Genomic DNA, 24651 nt, shown 5'->3' with positions numbered 1-24651 from the left:
TATTTTATCCACCCTGTTTAACTCCCATTCCTTCAGTGGCTCTCTAGGTAGCCGGGAGCCGCCCAGCAGGGGCTTCTGCTTATACTTGGCAGCTTAAAAATTTAATGAGACTTTTACTTCACACTTCATCCTCCTCCCTTTATAGCAATGGAGATTGTGCTCACTGATATTCTGACAAGCCGAACGGGGGAAACAAAACAAATGTGGCAATGGATGCTTAGCCGACAAGCCATTAGACTCAGGTATACCGAGGAGAATCAGTGGGAGGGCAAACTCACTGTAATGTATAGAGACCTCCATGAAAAAAAAGCGTCACAATGTGTACATGCAAGAGTATAAGAGGGAGTAGCACCAGGCCCTGACACAACCAGACAGGTCAGGTCACAGTATACCATGTTTCTTCTCCAGTTTATTTCTAGATGAAAAAAAAAAGATTAACTAGAAACTTTCTACTACTTTGATATCCTCAGGTTATAAAAATTTTAAAAAGAAATTAGAGAAGAAGGGCAGGAACAGTGAAAGGGAGTTAAAATATTCAACGTGCAGCAACACACCTCTTCTGTATTCTGCTCCTGCAACGCCCTGTCCTGGACTCTCTCAAAGTTAAACTGCATAATAAAGTTAATGATGCAGATAGTAAAAAGCTGGACAGACACAACAGACAAACCCTAAACCTGCAACTGTGCCAAAGTTAACCTCGAAGTGACTAAGTGTCCTCTACAGTAAATATACAGTAGTGTGTATGAGGTGATGCTCAAGAGAGTCAGATATAGAGAGCAGATCATATTTATTCTTACTGCAGTGTTATTGCAGTGTGCCAGCCAGGATGCTGCTTACAGTAAGAATCAAAACAATTAGTCACTCAGCTGGGCAGAGTACAGATGTCAGACATCTCCACAGTCTGACAATTAGTCTGTCAGCCAGTTAGCCAACCATCATAGTCAGTCAATCACTCTCCTAACTAGACAATCAGCCATTTCGTCAGTCAGCTGAACTAACTGGCCATTCACCTATAATCCTTCAACCCTGCGATTCCTCCAGTGAGGAATCCAGGAGAAGAGGGCTGGAGGGACTATTGGGAAAAGTTGCAGGGAGAAAGGAAGAGGATAAAATCTATATGCTACAGTCGAAAGGTTCAGTGCCTGTCTTTGAACATCTCTAGACATCTCTGTAGATGTCTTTATAAGCAGACATCCTCAGTTCCCAGTCAGGATGAAAAATACAAAGAGACAGAAAGAAAACCTATAATGCAATTTGTAATAATCATCATAACATTTGTCATTTATATAAAGCAAACCTTCAGCTCTGTGCCAAGCCCTGCCAAGTTACTTCCAGATCCAGGCCAACAAAGAAACACCCCTTTAGACCTTTTAAGTGCCCAACCCCCAACCTTCAGTCCCAGCACTTCACAGGTCACCACAGTTATTGACAATCTTGCATCAATTTTAGGGAGCCTCTTATTGTGACTGACACACAACCTTTCTACACTGTCAGATCAGAGTAATATTTCGGCCTTTTATGTGGATCGATTGGCCAGTTTGGGGGCGCAGAGGGGAGGAGAGGCGGAGCACACAAAAGGTCAACTGTAGTGCTAAATCATTTGAAGATTCTTAATGAAGGGTGTGTGGCAGACACACCTGCTGGTTTCATTATTGGGCTGCAGAAAGGAGGTAATAGTGCTGATAGCCACAGAGAGAGGAAGAAGAAGGCTAAAACCAAAAGAGGACAGAATGAGGGAAATTGCCCCCAAAAAGCAACATTTTCTTTGAAGAGCACTCTCACCAAGGTCAGCAGGAGCCACTGCCAATCATAGCTCTTATTTCAAGTCATTATATGTGGCAGATCTTTAGACATAACTGTGGGAAGGAGCACCAAGGTTACATATATGTTCTGTACAGGATGGAGAAAGCTGGGGGGGAAATAAAGTATTTATATCATGCAGGCTGCTTTCTTTGCCCTAAGTGACTTTGTACAGTTCTTAAACACTGATTAAGGGAATTGGGGGTTTCTGTCCAAACATCTGCCCACAGAGCTGCTCACGCAATACGTTAAATATTTGTATTTTTTATGTAGGCTATTTATATAAGCTTGCATTTGTGTATTTCTGTTAAAGTTTATGTTTTTATCTACCAGCCATAAAATTAGGAGGCACAATTCTCTGCGATAATACAAATGTGCAATGATGTTGCATCGAGAATGCAAAAAAAAAAAAAAAACTGACATGCAATTAGAGGAGCTCACTAGGTATTGATGTTAACAGCACTTGTTGTCACTAATGAACACAGCATACTAAGAGATCAGCAATGATAACGAAGAACATTCCTCATGCACTTTCTCAGCCTTTTGCAAGTGTCTGTCTCTAAATATGCAGGAAATCATAACAGTCACGTATGCAAATTATTCCCTGAAGTGGTTCAAATTCTGTTGGGAATAGAGGATGTACACAAGGATGAACAGAAAACTGTTCGCCCTGTTACTGTAGCTGACTGCATAACCGTCGGTGTCGAAGCAGGGTTAACTGTCTGTGCTGTCTGTCCTCTTATTTTCTGTTCCCTCTGCCGCCCGCAGGGTGCTTCCTCCAGCTTGGTGGTCAAGTTTGCCGACACAGACAAGGAGCGCACCATCAGACGTATGCAGCAGATGGTTGGGCAGTTTGGCATCTTCAACCCAGCCATCGCCCTTCCCTTCAGCACCTACAGCTCTTACGCACATGCGGTGAGTTGGAAAAGCCATAGACATAGACACACAGCAAAATGTAAATAAAGTATTTCTGTCCTATGGTATTATGTGTATATCAACGGTATGTGTTTAAGAATGAATGCACAAGAGACATAAGAAACTGCCCCAAAGGTTTCTTAAATCTCTTGTTGAAATTTTTAGGGCGTCAGTATATTGCTTTTTCATTTTTATCTCAGTTCTTCAAGCTGCTACAATCAAAATTATTCTATTAATAATGAATGCAATGACTGTATGTGAGTTAAAGTGTTGAAAATGATGAACCCGTCCAGAATTACCACTGCAGTTCCCCTTAAGACCAGAGTGTGGTGTGTTTCAGTGTTTTTCAGCCCATTTTGTCTTTGGTTTCATGCTCTCACTACTCCCATTGCAGCTGCCTAAATCAACTCTATGCTATATGTTCAGCACCAAACAACAGACAGACAAAGTTAGAGACTATCTGGTGAACATAGTGACATATTTAGAAGATAAAGAGCCAGATATTTCCCTCAGGAGTTGGTGGAAAGTAAACCAGAGTGGATATTGGGCCTCATTTATCAGTGGCCGGAACCACAACTCAAAATGAATCCTAATGTTGCTTCATATCTGTTAGAAACAGAGTTTTGTGTCTAAAAGATATGGAGCTAATGTTGTGTTTGTGTTTACACCTTGTTTTTTCATATCTTTTATTCCACCAACCTTACCGATATATATATATAAAAAAAAAAAGTCTTGGAAGCTATATTTGATGTATCCAATATGCTTAAAGCTGTTATGTGCAGATTTTAAAAAGTTCCAACTTGGGAGCCGCCCAGTGGTGTAAACAAACCCCTGCTGTGGATCCAGTGATAAATGTAACTGAAGACACTCAGACTGTGTTCATTTTTGCTTGGATTTCCTCATTTTCCTTTAAACAGAAATGTATGCCATTAGAATAAGATCACATAGGTCACACTTTAGTTTCACCTGTAATCCCCATTGAGACGACCAGTGATGCGGACCACTTATATCACTTCATGGGATAAACAACTGTGGATTTTTCACACTTGGGCTTTGCTGTAATTGGTCCAATTAAACTTCACATAGGTTAACGCGGGATATCTGCCACTTAAATCTGCAGTGTAGAAGTTTTCTGGTAATTCCACACAGAAAAGTTTTCTGTTTTGAGTCCTAATTGGTAGATATTATCATAAGTGAAACTTTGCCCGCCAAACTCTCATCACCGCTCTCTGCTGCTCTCCTCTTAAGCACTGCTACCATGCCATTACATTCACTATCCTCAGCACGTAGGCACGTTGGCTTTTACCCTCCAACCCCTTCATCAGCTTCCCTCTGCCCTCCTACCCCCGCCTACTGTACCCCACCCTCAGGGCATGCTACCATACGCACGCAGCAGACCCCCGGCTCTTTGATGAGTTCAGACAGCCTATGCAGCGCTCTCACCACGCGCCCCCTCTACCCTCTATCACTGATTCTCTACCCTTCCCCCCTCCCTCCCCCTGTCCCTCCCTCTAGGCCTACGAGATGCTTCAGGGGCCACAGTTGACTCAGAATATTCCACGGGCAAGTTATCTGCACACAAACTTTCTTCTTCCCTGCTGAGGCAGAGCACACACCCACACACACACACACACACACACACACACACACACACACACACACACACACACATGCGCACAACCTACTCCAAGCGGGCTAAAATGAATTTAAGAAAAGCTTTGCATCCCATGTTAAGATAAACCTGGGCCTCTGTCACAACACACTGCATAAATACTCAGACAGTATTTATAGTATTTATTTACAGCAAGAGGAAAACTCAAATTCCTCCTTTCCTGTATTTATTTGGATGTAAAAGTTACATATTTAGCTTCTTCTAAATGCCAGGATTAATTGTTGACGTTAGCCAGGTCTTGGGGGCTTATCCATTTCCCTCATTTTCATATCACAGCCATGGGACCCAGTGTGAAATGTGCAAATTGACCATCCCAGAGTAATTGCGAGGCCATCTCTTGTGCTCTCTCCAGTAAAACTCCCACCTTCATTACCATTCATGAAATGCAGCCCTTTCCCAGGAAATGTGGAGAAATGCAAATGTTTAAGGGGTGGTGGAGGCAGTGGCGGTCTGCGGGGAGACCATTGTGCCCCGCTCAGGTTGGCCATGACTCTTATTTACTGTGGCAGAGACCCGTGTCGACTCATACAGAAGCGCACAAGAGTGTACACACAGCGCACAGCAAATGTTCTTTCTTTCTCTCTTCCCCCCTCCCTCTTTCTCTCTCTCGCACACATATAATATGGCAAAGAGCAGGATGATGCTAGGAAATTGAGTTCTGAGTGAAAGTAACAAGGGCATGCGGGATACTTCAACATTAGAGAGAATCAATTACCATTAAATCTGGAGGAGAAATTGCACGTATGTGGTTTCTCGACACAAAGATTATCCAGCATGAATGATGGTAGTGAAGGTGAAATTCTCCTTGTATTAATATTATGAATCACAGAGACTCTGGATGCCACACACCTGCATGTAATGAATTCAGCAAAATAAAGCAAGCAACTCTGAGGCAACGCAACCTTGGAGATAAACTAACCCCAACTATTGATAAAGTAATGAGTGCACAAGAGGCAGTAATGGATTATCAACAAGGGTCTTGTTTCCATATCACACTGAAGACTTATTTAATGAATCTAAATACTGGTTCAGACTGCAAGGTACGTGATAATGTGGAAGAAAGGCAAATATTAGTTATCTTTAGTGTGGGTGTCCAGCTTGCAAGTGGTTATGATTACATTACAGTCATTGGCACCGGCTGCATGCGCATGGTGTGCAGCAGTGATTCCCCTGTAGCCACCGGGAATGTGCTGAAGTGATACGATGAATTTTTCTTTACGGCAAGATAAACTACACATATTCCCCCAAGACGAAAAACCTGCAGTGACAGAAAAAGGACTTTATCTCCAAAGACACACTACATGTTCGCCTACTCTTCATATACACTGGCCAAGAGAAGAGGAGTTGGCACAGTATAGGATACAGACGGGGGGAGAGATGGTATATATAGCTATAACCAGAGAGTACAGTAAATGGTAAATTCAAAGAGCTACCTCTCCGGTACAGCAGTGGATAGGATTATAGAGTTGAGCTGACAGCCAGTAAATTGGATTTTAGGAGAAGGAGGGGGCTCTGAACACAAATTTGAGAGGTACAACACTGACAACATATGCCAAAAATGAGAAATGTGCCATTTTCACGATAGACACAGATACTGGTGCGCTCTGACAGGAGACATCCTATTTGCAAAAAGGTGATTTCATAAAACACAAGCTGAAGGAGAACGAGAGAGTGAGATTCCATGTTTCATTCCAGTGTTCGTGGTAAGTGATAATAGTTCTCCCATGAATTGCTGAATGCAAGTAATAAAACCAGATTTTATTACCTTTTGGATTTCCCCTCCAAGACACAAACATCATATTTGTACATGATTAGATTTGATTCAAGTCACTTTTCTTCCCTCGCCTTCTAAAGCCGTGTCTCTTTGTGAAGACAGTCATTTTAGCTTCTCTTTAGGTGGAGGGCTACATGCTGTGTCAGTGGACAGGAGAGAAGTTTCTCCGGCGCTGTGCCCCCTCTTGCCTCCCTCAAAGATTCTCCAGTGTGAGATAGATAAATGAGAGGAGAGAAAATGGTTTAACTTGGTGCTAATAGTGACAGTGTGTGGGTGGATGAGGGGGAGGATGATGACGGTAAACTCACATTAGGAAACATCTCCCCCTGTTGGAGGGACTCGCTTTTGAAACGGAGCCTTTTACGACACAGCCCACATGAGGAATGGTGGTAACAGATTACTGCATCATTTGGCTGTACAGTAAACTGCCCGCACACACACACACACACACACACACACACACACACACACACACACACACACACACACACACACACACACACACATACACACACACACAGACTCACACAAGCATGTGTGTGACCTGGTTTAGCTGTATTATACTTGTGAGGACTCACTCTTGACTTCTCCTGCATGTGTCTGTACACACATAGAGACACACACACACACACATACATACACATAACAAAAAGTGCATCTGAGATGAAAAAACCTATTAAAACCTTTGTGCGGAGACACAGCCTGCTAGCATGAGGGTAACAAATGAGGCCCTTGAGCTTCTGTCTTCAGTCTTTTCAGTTCACCTCTATGACCCACTGCCTCCCCCTCTCTCTCATTTCTGCAATGCTTTTCACCCTCTCTCTCTCTCTTTACCTCTCTTTGCCCCCCCCCCCCCCCCCCTCCATCCGTCCCCGCCTGGTTGGGCTATAAGGGGTCACATGTGACAGTGCTGAGAGTCAGCGAGTCACAGAGCAGCGCTACAGAGATAATTGCCATGTGATAAAGAGGTGATTGCCTGCTCTCACCAGGGGAGAGTAATGCCATCAGGTTGCAATAAAAAAAGCAGATGTCTGACACTAAATGAATGCTACTGGAGCCCGGGCAACTTTCTTTGCTCCTTTTCATCTCGTGCGCTTCTCTTTTGTCCCTCTTGTTTCTGTCTGCCTTTTCTTCCCGCTCCCTTTCTTTTCAAGAGGAAGCAGAAAAGGTTGTGTCTGTGATGATGAAGACTCAGTTGTGCTCATTCTCCGCCAGAGACATTTGCTATCTGCTGGGTAGTGCATAAATAAAGAAATGGGAATGGCTTTTGAATATAATGCCTTTGAAAATTTGAAAAAGAAGGGGGGAAAAAAGCATATGCATACAAAAAGTAAAATGGAATGACTTTGAATATCTCTGTCAACATAACCACTCGGCTTTTTTGTTCTTTATTTTATTTTTTTTATTTTTTATCAGAGCCAGTTTGTATTAACCACTGAATTCCGACATAATTACATGCTTGAGTTTCCAATTTGCTGCATTTTAATTTGGAACGAAGCATCAATGAATGCCAGAGTTGTTATCCGTGACAATCTGACGGATGGCATTAAGGATTGCATTATCCAAGACATGCATTGGGAGAGAGGCTTGTATTCTAAAGTCACTAGTTATCACTCCCACTCCATTATTGCTCCATCCAGGCCTCCAGCTTTGTATAAGGCCACAGGGCCCACATTGAATACGCTGCAGGCAGTGAGAGCTGTGACAGTGTATTTACTCTGTAATACCAGCCCAGTCAGACCCTTCATCCTGAAGTCCAGCCCTGTTCACATCCTAATAGGGGGGCAGTCACAGCATTGCCAAAGCAAGAGAGCCCCAGATCCTCTAGACCTCTTTGTTTGTTTTTTATGTCATTGCTTTTGTTTCGTTTCTTGTTCCCTCACTGTCTTTTGTAGCCGTGCCCCCTTAAAGGCTCAATTCATCTTATTCGGAAAGGAATGGATGATCCCCATTTGTCACGTTGATAAAATTATGCAAATGACAAAAGGCGTTAATAGATAGCAATGGCAAAAGCTTGTGGCTAATGGATGAGATGCCAATGTTGGGCACTCTGCAACGGGACACTTGCTTTCAGGTTACCTGACAGGAGCATTGAGCAAAAATAATTGGCTTTTTCGTTGCAGGGTCCCCATGCAAATACAAGCAGAGTGCCATTCTATACCTCCGCTGTCGCACAATATCGTCATTAGCATTAGTGCCAGTGGCAGAGGAGTTTGATTTCTGCTTATACGAGTCAGTCTCAGCAGCTCCCCTGACACATAGTAGCTATGCAGTATTAAACAGATGCAGAGTCAGGGGCAAGAGGTTGGTCCATCTGTGTTTGTATTCCTACATCACACACGTCTGCATGCCTGATGGGCAGCTACACAACCTGCGAAAGATTATTGATTCCCCAGATAAACCCATTGGTTCACGAGCTGCAAAAAGGCATTGTACAATGATGGATTTTCTTCTGAATTAGGCATTCAGCATTTGGTTTGCATAGAGAGAATTTAAGCTCAGCGTGGAAACTCAAATAGTCTCTACAGCTCTTTAATGCATGTTGTGTGTACATGTGTGTTTGTGAGCGAGCACAGCGCAGGGCGATGGTGCATGTGAGCATGTCCTATGCATATGAATAAACACTCTGTGGGCTGCATTTGATGGAAAAGAGTTTCCACACTCACTTCTCACTTGATGCTAAGTAGAAATGCAGGCTGAGTGAAAACATATTGATTCTAATTTCATTGTGGGACTGTCCGATGGATGAAAAGGTGACTGCCGTTCAGATTTTTCAGACACGTAACATACTAACATGGCTTGGAATTGGAAGTTACCAGCTACGCCTGCTTTAAAGATAATGTTTAATGACTCAGAGTTTGGATTCAGTGGCTTTTCAGAACAGCCAGAGTGGAGTTGTAGAGTTATTACAAAAGATCACACTGTTGTTTTGGTAAAATCCTGTTTCTAACAGAGCTTTTCACACAAGCAAAAACTGTGGTCATGCAATTAAGTTCCAACCCCAAATGTATTCCAAATGTATTTGCAAAATGACTTCTATTTTGGCAAAATTAGCCCAGAGACAAGCCGAGTGGCTTTCCGACTGAATTATAAAACAAAGCAAATTTTAAACTCTGGATGGATGTGGGGCTATAAGCAGCAATCATTACAAATACATCAGAAACATTAGAGATGAGTCCAGGGGAAAAAACAGAAAAAACAAACGAGAGTGGGAGACGTCTGTGGCATTTCTGTACAGCCAAACAGAATGGTGTGAAGTTTGACAATTGTAAGGAAAAAGCATTGCAACTCTTCTGCAAACTTTGTCTGTTCCCTAAGCACAGAGATAATGTGCACATGTCAATGCCTTGATTTGTATGAGCCCAACAGACAGCTATTAAATTGTTTCTGCAGCTGGTGACAGGCTTCCTGCTGGGAGAATAGACAGATTCACTAAACATAGGTTGACAGGCTTCTTTTTTCTCCCCTTTCTTTTATTCCGCTCTACTTTCTCTGTACTTCCCATGCACTATCCATCCATCAACCTCAACATACATCCCTCCCTCTGTTCTACCCTTGCAATGTTTCTCTCTCCTCTCTCTCTCCCCTTCTCCTGTCTTTGTCTGACTCCTTCTCAACTTACTATATTTTTCATTACCATCTGTCCTCCCCTCACCTCTGTCGCACCCTCTTCTCCCTCCTGCTCTCTCACACACCCCATCCAACCCTCCTATCCTCCACCCATCTCTCCGTGTCCCTCTTCTTTAGCTCATGCAGCAGCAGGCAGCCATCATGGCAGCAAGCCACGGAGGTTACCTCACGCCCAGTGTGGCTTTCCCCGCCACTCAGATCCACCAGATGGGGGCGCTCAACATCAACAGCCTCCCACCCACCCCCATGACCCCGGTGTCGGGTGAGTTTCATCAAGCCCTGGGTGAGCACTTAGTTTCATTCCCTTTCCTCCTCTTGAATGTGTGTGTCTGTTGGTGTGTGTGTGTGTGTGTGTGTGCTGGGTCTGTTGTGTGCTTGTGTAAATGTATTACTGTAAGTGTGTAGAACTAGGTTTTGTGTATTTCTACATGCTGGTTATTTTCCTGAAGGAGGTCAGCTTGTGTTTTTTATAATGACTGTATGAATATATGAATAGTATGTTAGTATTTATATATGTACATGTGTTTGTTTGTGTGTGTGTCACAGCGTGAGAGTAAAAAAAAAAAGTAAAAAAAAAAAAAAGTAGAGCGGCACCAAGGCCAAAAGAAAGAGTGGCTGCTTACTGGTAATCCAAAATTATTCCACTGGAGAGAAAGTGAGTCTAAGATGAAAAAATACATTCAATGGGATTTGCATGTTTATGTTGTTGTGGATGCAGAAAATATTTGGGGATAGTAGCAGTTGAAAAAGGAATATCAATAAGTAAGTCTACAGATAAGGCACTAATTTCCCCGTAGTATTTTGACCTTGTGCTTTGAACCACTTGCGCATGATCTGCATGCAGTTGGTTTTGTTTTCCATAACAAACACCTCCTATGCAGATAGATTACAGAGGAAAGAGAAGGACTTTGAAATACCCACCCACTGCATAACATTTGCTTACTCAGCGGTGTTTCATTTTCCTTGAGACAGAGGAAACAGAAGATTCTCCACTCAACAAAAGCATGAGCCGAAATAAATAATACAGGAGTATCCAAGTCTTTGTTGTGCTCCGCTCACCTACTTTGTCTACACTGCAGCACTGAGGTTTTAAGGTGATGACTTTGGTAACTTTAAACCAATCAGTGTGTGTGAGACATAGAGAGAGAACCCCCTCCCATCATTGCAACAAAGCCTGTTTTGGATTTTTATAGCCATCACAGGAAATGAGTGTCTTACTACAAATCCTGCTGCACTAAGTTATATTCTCTGTCTGCGCTGTGGTTTCTGTGGGGAGGAAAAATATTCCCTCAAGTTGGTGTTCTTCTCACTTGGGACAGTTTTATGGAACAATGTTTGGTCCAATTCATAAACAGTCTTATGAATTCAAACATACAGAACAGATAGCATACCTTTTAATCAAACATATCGGCACCTATAGTCCAAGGAATGTGTGTACATATGATGACAGAAGATGCCAGTGGACACATGCTGCATGTGTACAATGTATAATTCTCAACGTCGGGCAATACATCTAGAGAGAGGAGCCATTTGTCAAATATTCACGGTGATGTTCTCAGTGCAAAGTGTGCACTTTTGGGCGGGCATAATCAATCAGACAGTGATTAAAAAGTGGAGCTCGGTATTGCTGTGAAGCTCTTATTTTGACGGGTAAAGCACTGACAGCAAGGCAATTCAGATCTTTGTTTTTCAGTGTGCATACCTGTATTTTGCAACACAATAGTGCTGATGAAAGACAGTGCAACTGTACTGCAAGGAACTCAATCTGAAAGTATGTGCGTCTGTGAGTGTGTGTGTGTGTGTGTGTGTGTGTGTGTGTGTGTGTGTGTGTGTGTGTGTGTGTGTGTGTGTGTGCGTGCGTGAGAGACAGAGAGAGAGAGCTTTGTCTTCTAGTCTGATTGCATTGTTTGTGCTGCTTTGTATCTCTTTTGAACTGTAGGTTCCCCCGAAAGCCAACACCAGCGCTCTACTCGAAAGGAGATGTTGCTGAATTTTGTTGAATATTTTGTAAAAGCTAAATAAAATTACTCATGCATAGGGAACTTTAAGGCAATTTCATATCAGTTGGCAATGCTAACAACTTGGCTTAGGCGGGGAGAAATATGTTTATGCTTGTGATTCAGAGACAGAGAGAGAGGTAAAGAGAAGAGAGCGTCTGTGAGTCTATGAATCTGATGTGTGTGAAGTGGTGCCATTTATCTGCTTTCGGACATGCCTCTGTGTAAACTACAGCCGACTGATTACCTTTTATTATTTAAAGTAATACATTATTAACCCTTGAGAGAAAGCGTGGCTTTGGTGAATATTCAAGGACTGTCATAAATATGAAATGTTTTATTTCGTCATTCATTAATTTGGGTGTAGCTGCCAGCAGCTGCAGGAGTCGTAGTCTGGCTTGCTGCTGCTTTGGTATACACAGCTATTTTCTCTCTCCTTTTCACACTTGTGGCTATGACTTATTTAGAGTTCATTGAAGGAATACATAACATTACTGGCAAGGCTGTCTGTATAAGTAGGCAAGAGACTGTGACACTACAGAGAGACTGTAGGATCTCTGCCACGCAGTCAGTGGAATAATTAATTGTAATATCAGAATCTGTTTTTAGGATTTGGGAGCAGAGTGGTTCTCTGCTTCGACAGAGGTTTAATTTATGCATTACTCTATTTCATCAACCAAATTACAGCTCAAAACAAATCTATAAATTCTGACATTTGACAGCTGTGTTAAATGTACAAAGGAATAAGAGGTAGAGAGGTTAATGTCCCCTTTCCCAAAATGAGGGCTATTGGCCATTGATAGCTACATTACCGCCTTCCTGAATCACACATTCTGCTCAGTATTAACACGAAGCTCCAATAGTAATTTAATAGATGGAGAGAAAAAAACGCTTCTGATCTTGAGGTAAATGTGGAACATTAATCTTTTATTTAAATGATCAGTATAACCTCTGCAACATAAAAAATCTTGTTTGTGACAGCGAGCAGAGGCACAAAGAGGCTCAGAGGTTAAGGGTGTTACTCTGAAAACAATGAGACATCCATTTGATCAACAGATGCAAAGCATTTAAGCTTGATGGTGCATAAGCCGTTTGCCAGATGGTTCAGCTGATTAGAGCATGTATCCTTACAATGATGCATGATGATGCTTTTTGAAAATAATGTTCACCAGGTGCCGCTCCCTGAGTGCTGCAGAAGAAATAAAAGTTAAACAAAACAAGGGAGAGAGAGGAAGAGCTGGAACAACAGAAAGAAAGAGAGAGGGGAGGGGAGGGGGGGATAAAGAGGGTGAGAAAGGGGAGGGGGGGAGAGATGCGGATCCCGCTGGGTATCTGTGGTGAGGAAGACGTAGTGTCAAGGATGCTTTGTTAGGATGTGAGGAGTGTGTAATCAAAGTCACTCTAATGTTCTGTTGCATGGCGCTGCTCTACACTGAAGACGTACAAGCACAAGCCCGTATTACACAAAATATACTGCAGATGCTCCACATCCAGAGACAACCCACTCACAGGCAGCCTGGCTGGATGTGTCTTTACATCCTAGCTGGAGATGAGCGTGGTTACATCACTGATGCGGAACATTTCCATGGCGACAAACACCATGAAACTAATGAGCTGTTCGACAGCTCATTGTCAGTGCGTGCACCTGCCGTCCATGACGCATCGTACATATCATACAGGCCCTTTATATTCAATGTCTAACTGAAACAAATGCTGATGGCAGATGAGGCTGGATGTCAACTCACAACGTTATATATATATGTATGAAGAAACGCCAGCACTACGTGGTGTGGAAGTAGCAAATTATGAGAAGGAATGAGAATCACAAAGATTCATTGTTGGAGTGAAGCATCACATCCAAGCTGTTAGAATCTAAACCCATGTGTAGTCAGTAGAGAGCCAGATGAAACAGCTGGGGAAATTAACACCTGCGTGTCTTAGTTGATGGTTCTGACCTCCGACTTTCAGCCCATCTCCGTCAGCAAAAATGCATTCTCTGTAGGTACTTCCTCGTGGCTTTACTCTTCTCAAAATGAATTTTTACAAAAAAAATTATTTCCAAGAACTAAGATAACTAACAGAAACATGTTCAGTTCCACAAAGGGCCATTGTCCTTCGGATATAAACATCCTCTCTTTCAGTTTGAATCAGGCCTATTGCATCAGAAGCGTACCCAATCCCAGCAGCGGAGGTGAGCAGCTGTGTGACAGTGAAAGGTATCCCTGTTCATGGTGTGTGCAAGTGCTTTTCAGAGAGCTCAGGCACAGCGCTCGCCTCCACCAAATCTGGTCTGTGTGAGTAAAACTGAGCTCCGCACGAGCAGCAGAGCTTCACAGGCCGCCCATCTGGTCTGCTCGGGGATCTGAAAGTCAGGCACATCAGTATGGTCAGTGCATTGTATGTACATCAGCCTCAGGAGCAGAGCAGACAGCACTAGAGGCTTAGTAGTGTGGAAAGTTGCGTTGTGTTTAGTACTGAAGGTTGATGGCTTAAACTTCACCTTGTCTTTTAATTTCAGCTGAAAATAAATCACACACTATATTGTATTGCACTGTTGTGTTATTGTTTTTGTATGCTTTATTTAAATAGATTTGCATTTTTTATTGTGTGGTGTGGATAGGTTTGATTATCTGCCCGGAAACTAAAGACAGGGTTTTTTGCAACATGAGTTTGAAGTGCTTGAGGTGTGGTGGTGGAAAACAAGCGATGTCCTGGCCCACTTCAACAGTTTTTAGGGTTTAACAGGCCAAAGGTGAGAATGAAGACCTGTGCTTTATAGACTGTGACTAAACCCTCTCAAACCTAAAAGCTGATTAGGACCACAGTGTTTTGTTTTCTGTTCAGAGTAACTCAGTGAATGTCGAGCTCCTCAGGAGCATATTTGACTTAAGGAAATAATGCTTAAAATATATTCTTATTTGCTTTCCTTGGTGTTTATTCATTAATTTGTAGGCTACAGGCTTACTTTCACTTCAGCCCAGATGTGTTACATGGCCGTACAAAGGTGCATCATCAGTGTAGAAGTGCGTTCAGGCAAACATTAACATTCATCAGCAGAAGTGACCAACATCATTTTTACGGTGGCTTCAATTTCTCAATAAACTTAAAAACAAAAAGTGAAAGACCTATAATGGGAATGACCTTATAGATCCAAACGACATTATTAGTAAGATCTATCCTACAATGTAAATCATACACAAAACAAATTTTGCTTTATTGCCTTCAAAACTGTATTTTGATGTGCATTGAAAGTATTAATAGATTAAGAACTGGGCATAAAATTGAGAGGCACAAAGTTAATTTGGAATCTCATTTTCTGTCACGTTCTATTTGCTCAAATGCTCAAATATTTATCAGTGTTTATCAGTACTGTCTAAAGGACAGTATTCAAAGTGACTCGTTTTTTTTTTTTTTTTTTGGTATAGCAACTGGCTTTTGAAAAAGCCTCCCATCCCCATATTCAGATTTATTATTCACACTTTCAGAACCATGCAGACATTTTTCTCTGAGTCTAAATGCATGACATTTTAAATCAGTTAGATGAAAGCATCTGTTTTGAGTGCTTATACTTGTTCCAGCAAAAGACAGTCCTTGTGCTGGTAATGACTGCACTCTCCAGTATGGGTATAGCATCCCTCGTTGATTTGAATGTATAATTAGCATAATAAATACATCTGTCGCATGTGAGGACTTCTTTCGCGAGGCAATCATCGCACAGGCAAATCAACAGTTTTCTCCTCTAAGAAGCAGCCTGCAAGAATATGAATGTAATTCTGCTTTCATAACATAAATTTACTGACATACACATATACATACTGTTTAGCAGTGCAGACTTCGTTCTTGCAGCAATGGTGGAGTGGAGAAGTGATAGTTAAGTGCTCGCTGTATAGAATATGTAATCTGCTGACCCATAGCTTCGCATTCAGCCATGCCACAGCGATGAACAACACGTCATTATTACAGGCCAGCACACCACACACACACTGACACCCACATGTATATCTGCGCTCTTGTGTGTGCATTGTAAACTGACTATGAATACAATTTCCCACAATGCAAGAACTATATGTCCACTGAGGTATAAAATGAAAATGTCTTGTTATTTTCTAGTTCAGGACAGTAGGAAATACTTCCCCATTTCAACTGAGGAGAACATTTTCAGGCTCTGCTCGTGTTGGATATTGGCCCATTGTGGCGGTGAGGATAGAGATGACGACCAGGCTACATAAATTGCTTTCTTGTGTAATCATTGTTTTATCAGGCATGGTGTTGCTTATTTTCTTCTCCTTGTATCATGACCCTATTCTCTGACCCAGTACATGTATAACTCAGCTACTGTAGCATTTTTCAGCATTCAGTTTAGTCTAGTTATTGGGTGTGAAATGTGTCATAGCTTTCTACTATGGATGCTGCCTTATTACACTTGTGATTCCTATGCCTACCCCCTGCTGGGACATTTCCAAAATGATAACCTGACTGGTCTTGGTGGCCCCAATCTGTTACTTGTGTCATGCGTTCTCCTTTACCGCAGACATCATGTCCAATTGCTGACCCTGGATCTTATGCAATTGCATGTAAGGGGTCCACACTACCACCTACTCCTACCAGTGCTACTCATACTACCACACATACATATAGACGAACGCTCCCACAGCACCGCTAAGCCTTGGAAAATGAATTTGCCTGATGATGGAGAGGGTGCATTATCTGGCGGTACAGTAGAGTGCGTGTGGCCTGGGCAGACTAGCTGTCTCTAGTCCTCAGAATAGGAGCGGCAGTCTCCTGGGTGCTGGTAGGAGAATGGGCTGAAGCTGCAGTCTAATTCATCACAGCTCCGCAGGAAACAAGCAATCGTGGGGAGGCTTCAAAAAAAAAAGGAAAGAAAAAAAAGGAAACCAGTGCAAAAGACACAACAGCTCTCACTGGACCCAGGCAATTCCCCTGGTCACCACAGCAGTCGGTGCAACTGTCAGACTCTTCATGACTTAAATGCTGAGACAATGGGAGGAAGAAGGTGAAGAAAAGGGAGAGGAGAGGAGAGGAGAGAAGGAAAAGAAATCCCATATGACTATGTAGTTGATATTGCTCAGTGGTGGGAGGTTTCAGCATGTGTGATGTACAGCATATTTACCGTGGCATTAGCATAAATCTCAGAGCATGTTATGTGTATACTGGATGTGATTGTTTACCCTATCTGGACCACCTCTCACAGGGGGTTCTTTACTGAGGCACCAGATTGTGGGGATATGGCATGCTGGAGGGTTTCCGTGACAACCTGGGCTTTCTGTCCAATCAGGGCGAGGGTTTCCAGATTGAGAGGTGGTCCTCAGGGGAGCTGTACTTCAACAAGCTTGGATGCTTTGCCACGGAGCAGCCGTTTTAGAGAGACCATCACACAGTGAGATTCTGCTCAAAATGGGTACTTTGACGTTCCCGGCATAATTGGAAACACTTTTCAAGGAGGGTCCTTTTAAAATGCATTGAATGAGAGAGGACAGGGAGCATCCAATTTCGATTCCACTCATGAACCTTCCTGCAGCTGCCTTTCAGGCGTGTACCATATATGTTATGACCCACCCATTTGTCAAACTGCCAGCTGTTGTTATTTTGTCTTTTTTTTATGATGTATAAAAGTAAGAGGCATCTTTGTGTTTTTGCTACCTGCCCATTCAAGCAAATCTCCCTCTGTAATCGCCTTCTATCTAGTCCAGATCTTTTTCTTTTTTTCCCCTCTCAGAAGTTGCATAGTGGTTTCATCATCTTGAGCAGTAGGAGCCAGCAGGGTATCGCACAAACACTACAGACAGGCTCATTTTTCACAGGTTGACTTCCCAGCTATCCTGCAGGATGTGTCACGACAAACGGCAGATATGTGACAGTCTCACGTCTCACGCGTGTCCTTGCATTAGAGGGGAGATGCACTGTAGCTTCTGGTCACGAGCTCCGTTTGTGTGTGTGTATGTGTGTGCTCTCTGTACACAACGGGAAAGCACTTCTTTCTATGTGTACACTACTTGTTTATGTCTGAACGCGTTATTACTGTGTTGTATATCATGTAGAGAGCCATGCAGATGGGAGTCCTTCCTGATACAGTGAAACCTTTTTTTTCCTCCCAGCAGGCCTCAGTTCTCCACCAGCCAACATCACCACCTCCGCCGTGCCCAGCATCGTCACGCCCATCGTCAACGGATTCACCGGCATCCCTCATCAGCCCAACGGACACCCCGCCGTGGAGACCATGTACACCAATGGCCTGCCTCCCTACTCCACCCAGAGCCCCACCGCTGCCGACACCCTCCAGCAAGCCTTCACTGGAGTACAGCAATACACGGGTATGAGCCAGGAACGCCATGTTTATTATATTGTGTTCCTTAGTTGTTTTTTTTTTACAATCTGCTGTAAATGCTAAATGAGTAGCAGCAAGGAGACAATTACTTCAGGGTAACTACTAAGTGAGAGCGTTCGGCTGTATGTATTCAGATAATGTAGGACACCGCCTTAGAACATAACATCAGAGAGCCTTTGATTACACATGTTATGCTTGTGTGATCGACCTTAAGCATCCTTGACACCATTCTCTGTAGGATCCCCGTTTTTACACTCCCCTCTCTCTCTCTCCTTTACAACCGTCTCCCTCCTTTCTCTCCCTCTCCCCACCTCCCTGCAGCGATCTACCCAGCCACCACGCTGACTCCCATTGGTCAGACACTGCCCCAACCACCCCAGGTCATCCAGCAGCAGCAGCAGAGAGAAGGTGAGGGTGAGAGAACATTATTACTTTTACACTTCACACATCTCATCCTGTGTAATGGGTATATAAAGAAGATGAGTATGGGAGACCAATATTGCTTTTACACTGCACACCTCATTCTGCGTAATACATATATAAAGAACATGAGGATGACAGAAGACTATTGCTTTAACACTGTACACATCTCATTCTCTCTAATAGATAAATAAAGTGGAGCGGCTGAGAGAACAGTATTACTCAATGCATTCATCTCATCTTAGGTAATAGATATATAAAGCATGAGGAAGATAGAATAATGTTAATACAGCTATACTATACTGTTCATCATGAAAATAGGTTATACATTATCTACAAAGGCCCATGCTTTGCAGTAATTAAAGCTTATATAATCATATTCTTAGCTAGCCGAGAGTAGTGCCAGAGCAACCAGATGGATAGAATTAATGAAAAATGGAGGTACATGTGTTGCAGGAAAACTGTGGTAGTATAGTTGAAGATGTTCAAAGTAAGCAATGTGATGGTTTTTCACCCACACCTGCTGCTGCAGGTTTGCAAAATAAATATGAATTGAGGCTGTGCAGACATTGTGTAATAAATGGATGAATTGGTAACAGCAGGTATTCAGTTTCCAAATATAGAAAAAAACTGTGTCACGCAGGAAGTGTTAAAGTACGAAGTACGATGCAATGAAGCCCTCAGTTTTTACACATCATGTACAAGGATGTAGCCTCCGGGGGGATGGGGAGAGTGAGAAAAATGGGACAAATAAATATATAAATGTACTAGTAATTGAAAAAATAATTTCTTTTGCAGGTCATAGATGACACTAGTAACCCTGGAAAGATTGTGATCATCATCTAGATTTAGTCGTGCATAGGCACATCTAATCTAAAATGTTAAATGTAAATAGAAATTTTTAATGTGTTCTCAGTATCCATACAGTATCAGCAAATCAAGGCAAAACTTTTCAATTTATTCTCGTGTGTTTAAGAACAGTAATATTTTATCACTGATAATGTCACAGACATCCTGGAAATCTATTTCCACTTATCTTAATTTAGTCGACACGAGAGAGTGCGCAGATGAAAATAACAAATTCACAGCTGTGTCTCTCCTCCCCCCCACCCCCCACCCTCCCTCTCTCTCTCTCTCTCTCTCTCTCTCTCTCTCGCTCCCTGTCTGTCACTGTCTCTCCCGCTCCCTCTATCCAGGCCCGGAGGGCTGTAACCTGTTCATCTACCACCTGCCACAGGAGTTTGGAGACAATGAACTCATGCAGATGTTTTTGCCCTTCGGCACTGTCATCTCTTCTAAGGTCTTCATGGACCGGGCAACCAACCAGAGCAAGTGCTTCGGTGTGTTTTTCTCTGCCTCTCACTTTCACTTTTACCGTTTTATTTGTTTTCAGGGTAGTTGACTTTTTTGGGGGAAATTTTGCCTTTCACATAAAGATTAAATGATGGCAGGTCTGCACACAGGTCTCGACTGTGATTTGTTATATTAAAAAAAAAGTAAAGGATAAAAACTCCACTTCCTAGTTTAATAAATACACTTAAAGTAAATGCAAAGTAGATGACAGGAAGATCCATTGTGAAAGTTTTCACAAAAACTGAAGCTTTTAATCATACACAGCTTTTATTTATTTATTCTTTTCTTTTTTTCAAAATTCACAGACTAAATTGATATTTGTGAAAAGAATACTAAAAATGAAAAAAGAGACAGTTTGGTCCAATATACAATACATACAAAATGTACACATATATAGATATATATATTATATAAGTATATGTGCAATTCAGTCCTAAATGTTGAGGAATGTGATGACATTTGAGCACATGGACACAGAGGACTGAGTGATCTTATGATCTTAGCCCTGACTGACTGACCTGAATTTACATCTTGATGACTGTTGTGTTTTGGCACCATGGAAAAAAATGTGCTGAGTACACTGTAGCCAAACTAGTCATGATGCAGTCAATCAGAGTCCATGTCCTTGTTTCTGTTTGGCAGCTGCATGACCTGGAAACCGTAAGGTGCTGTATCAGCATCCACGTTACCGTTCTGTAACCCCAATATCTGTCAATAGCCTCAGTGCTGAGGCTGATTCACACACCTCCACACCTCCTGTCCCATTTAGCTCTGTCAGCCTGCATATACCAACAAGCCCCGGGGCTTATAAAAACTTTGAGGCGGCAGGCTGGGATGTTGGAGGGGGGCTGGGAGAGGCAAAGGACAGTTATGGATCAGCATTTGTTTTCACTTCAGGGAACCCAAGAACCCTGGGCAAAATTGATCGGCGGTCCCGTCTCCCTGGGGGGACTTAATAACATATAAATTCATGAAAGAAGAGCTATTTGCAGTATTGACTTGTACACTATGCATTTACAACATAATGTTAGGCCTGGGGAAGGATGGAGCACACTGGTGTAATTAATCTAGAAAAGAGAAAGAGGGGATAAACTTAGATTGATGGTGTGCAAAAGACTGGGAAACACAGAGAGAGAGCACACTCGTGTGACAAGACTGAGCTGAGGGCTTAGAGCTGTAAGCCTCTATCGCCTCTCCATCTCATCTCTGTTCCCCAGCTCGAATGTGTTAACCCAATGGTGGGTTAGGAGGTCACCTCCTTTCCCTGCCTCTATACTTGCTTCAGACTTCCATTCAGTCTTCCTCCTCCTAGCGGCCCAGTCCTCGCCCTAATGGGCCTACCAAGAGCCGAGCAGGCCAGGCAGACATCTCCCCCAGGTGGCTTTGGACGTGGAGAGGCTCCTGCTGTTTTTCATGGGTCATCGACTGTTCCTAATGACACCACAGACACAGGGGAGCGCATCAAGCGGAGACACACTCCACTGCAGTTTCTGGTCACTGGATTCTCAAGGCTTTATTTTTACACATGATGGAAACAGGATGTTCAGCATAGGTTTGAGGAGGGGTGTATTTTGGGGGAAATGCTCCGAGGGGTTTTAGTGTCTGCAGCAGACCTGTCTGTCCATGATGAACTACGTTTGCTCTTGTTTTGCTCGGACTACTTTGGGCATTGAGTCGTCCTCATTCAGTTATATATTTTGAACTTTATAGGAGTGTCAAAATGCAGACTGAAAAGGACATCATCAAGTTAACAGCAGCAAATATTAACAGGATGACCTGGTTACTGTAATTATTAACAGTAGACTATATTGTGGCTGATGATGTGGCTACCAAATATTTTTTCTAGCAAGTAAAATTTAACAAAAAAAAGAGGCTCTCACGTCTGCAAAATATTGACAAATTCTTTTTTCCTTCAAAATATTGAACTGATTTGTGACATCTTATATTATTCTTGTTTAAGTGTAGTTTGATATTAAACCTTTTCCAGACAAAACCTGTCAACCAGGAGACAACATTCAGACAGTGATGCTTTTAGACATTAACCCCCCCCCTCCGACACACACAGACACAAACTTGTTGCATTTCGAGTCTCACCACTGTCTGTTATTGTAGCTTTAACTTGATGAAAAGAAGCAGCCGATCAAAATCCAATTCTAACACAGTGGCTTAGCCTATGCTTTTTAAACAAACAGTCTTGAAAGACTTTTTTTTTATTCAAACAACTTCATAGGATTTTCTCACGGCCACTGAGCACTTGCTAGACAGCTCAGAGGTTCTAGCTGCCTCACCAATGCCATCAACACTCTTTCAGGTGGGAGACAGACCATGATGATCAAGCAGGGAAAACACAGATGTTTGTTTACACTGGATGTCTCACTTGTTGTTTTCTTAAAATATATATATACGGTATGTATTTGTTTCTGACTGTGAGTCAAGTCACTTGTAATAAATATCTGTAAATGGTGAATTAAACTGTCACCTTACAGACCACGTGTGACACTCATAATGACCTTGTTCTCATCAGAGTTAATGACTTTGTGCTTCTTCGCAGGCTTCGTGAGCTTCGACAACCCTGCTAGTGCACAGGCAGCTATCCAAGCCATGAATGGCTTTCAGATTGGGATGAAGAGGTTGAAAGTCCAGCTAAAGAGACCGAAGGATGCCAGCCGCCCTTACTGACACAGCCTACCTTCAGTATTCATTGCAGCAGCACAGGTGAGCACACACAGACCGTCAAAGCACGGTCAATGTGACATGTTGATGGTAAGAGCCTATAGTTTTCCTGAATGTTAAATATACTTTATGTTCAGTAAATGTAAAGCCCAGTCCTTTACGTTTTTAGTATCTGCGCACATGTAGGAAGATTAGATTACATATGCAGCACAGCAGGCGTATTAATTATGGAAAAATCTGTCATGATGGTGATTGACAAAGATTGATTGGTGTGCCAGTGCGGGTTAGCTCTCTCCAGACCATTACACTGATATAATAGAGCCATATTGAACTATCCAAAGTTTAAAGAAATGGATCTTTAAAAATGACAGTTTAATGAGCAGTCAGATCTGAAATTGCCTCTTTTTTTCTTCTTCTATTTCCAGGTTTTAGAGGACACGTGAAGATATCTCGGAGGAGTTAAACTTTTTTTCTTTGAAAGCAAAATATGTTTTAAAAAAAATCAACACATAAGGAATTTTTGAAGACATATCAGCATTTACTTATGAAGATATAGGTTACGGCAGAAAAAGAAGAAGAAGCGAAAGAGGAGGCGCTTCACCGGGGGACTTAACAGTAACAGATGGCACAGTGCAAGAAAGACGAAAAGAGAAAAAAAAAAGAAACTGACAAAAGATGTGATGAGACTGAACAACAGAACTTTTTCTTGTTGAGACTTGAATTGTTAATTAAGCAACAAACTAACAAACAAAAAAGCAGCAACAACAAATAGATTTCTATATACATATTATATACACATATATATAAGGAAAGAGGCGCTTGTGGCTTTTACTGTACTGGACAAATGAGGGTTAAAACTTGAAGATCAAGAAAAGCAGTGGAAAAAAAGAAGCTATTCTGTACATCCACTGACAGACTTTCATTATCTTTCCCTCTTTCTCTTATTCTCTCACCGTCTCTCTCAGCAAGCGCAGAACTATGACTCTTGGAGGTCACTGAGGTTTCCATTAGCAACAGTAGAACTGCAAATCTTTCACCCCTAAGGGACCAAAGGACCAAACATTTTTATTGTTCTGAACAGTAATATATAGTATTAATGATACTAATACTACAAACTACTACTAATAATATTACAAGTTAAACTTAAGAAGAAATACTAGCTTCAGGTTGAAAAAAAAGAGGAAAGGGGTTTTGGTTTCTTTTCCTTTTACATTTATAGCTACTGGGTTTGAGAATATTAAAGCAAAACAGAAAAAAATGTATAAAAAAATAAAGCTATACTATTTTAGTGGCGTAGAATATGTGGGTTAGACATTGTTTCGGGCATGTTCAGAAATGTTCTTTTGCCACTCATTGCTCCATCTTATGGCAGTATTTCATCTCGGAGGTGTGATCTTTCGGCGTTATTGTGTCGGAAGAAGAAAACAAGTTGTGTAGTGCCAAAAAGTGACACAATAACAGCAAACATCACGGATCCTGCAGTGCATTTAGTCGTGTAGTGCTGTCCTCTGTTCTTGTCAGCGCATTGCAATTCCATAATTGAAACAAGAGTCATTCTGTGTCATCATTAAAACCTTGATATTACAGATAATCTGACCATAAAGCACTGTGGTAAAAGTGCCACCCGGCTGAGCTGGATACGCAGCAGTAAAACAGCGCAGCATCTGTAACTGCTTAATAAAATATACAAATGAGCCTGACAGCAGTTGTAAAAATTTCCATCGACGTGTCACAGTGGTCCCTGCCAGGTCGTGCCCTCTCCCGCTGCCAAGCTCCTCCAGCTGCTCTCAGCAGGCGAGAGTAGACTCCCCTCCTCCGCCCGTCCCCATCCTCTCTCTCCCCCCTTCTCTCCTCACCTCCAAGTGCCAGCATATCTCTCTCTTAATAGGGACCATCAGTTCACGGGGGCCCGAGAGCTAACCCACAGCATAATTAGGATAATGATAATATTGATCAGATGGGGAGCAGCACCGCAGGGCAAGAGATGCACAATCAATTACACATTGGCATTTTGAATGAATTGACTAAGTGACAGAGTTCATTTTTCTCTCAGTGGCTGGACGGGAGTCTT

General features: G+C 42.3%; 2 protein-coding genes across 2 annotated transcripts in view; both read left to right on the top strand.

Moving 5' to 3' along the window:
- The window catches only part of celf5a (cugbp, Elav-like family member 5a), a gene marked incomplete at both ends in the record, with an annotated part of 179588 nt that extends 157002 nt beyond the window's left edge, over window positions 1-22586 (top strand). The window contains 6 exons of the mRNA XM_083970449.1: window positions 2569-2715; window positions 9909-10074; window positions 17905-18120; window positions 18456-18542; window positions 19751-19894; window positions 22459-22586. Coding sequence (XP_083826575.1) covers window positions 2569-2715; window positions 9909-10074; window positions 17905-18120; window positions 18456-18542; window positions 19751-19894; window positions 22459-22586 — 888 coding nt within the window. The remainder of the gene's footprint in view (window positions 1-2568; window positions 2716-9908; window positions 10075-17904; window positions 18121-18455; window positions 18543-19750; window positions 19895-22458) is intronic.
- micos13 (mitochondrial contact site and cristae organizing system subunit 13) overlaps window positions 1-24651 on the top strand; it is a 313292-nt gene that overhangs the window by 229328 nt on the left and 59313 nt on the right. The gene's annotated exons all lie outside the window — the stretch shown is intronic.

Source organism: Trachurus trachurus (genome assembly GCF_905171665.1).
Source record: "Trachurus trachurus genome assembly, chromosome: 4".
NCBI classification, from domain to species: Eukaryota; Metazoa; Chordata; class Actinopteri; order Carangiformes; family Carangidae; genus Trachurus; species Trachurus trachurus.
Note: the sequence above shows the minus strand (reverse complement) of the source record. Positions and strands in the feature narration are given on the sequence as shown.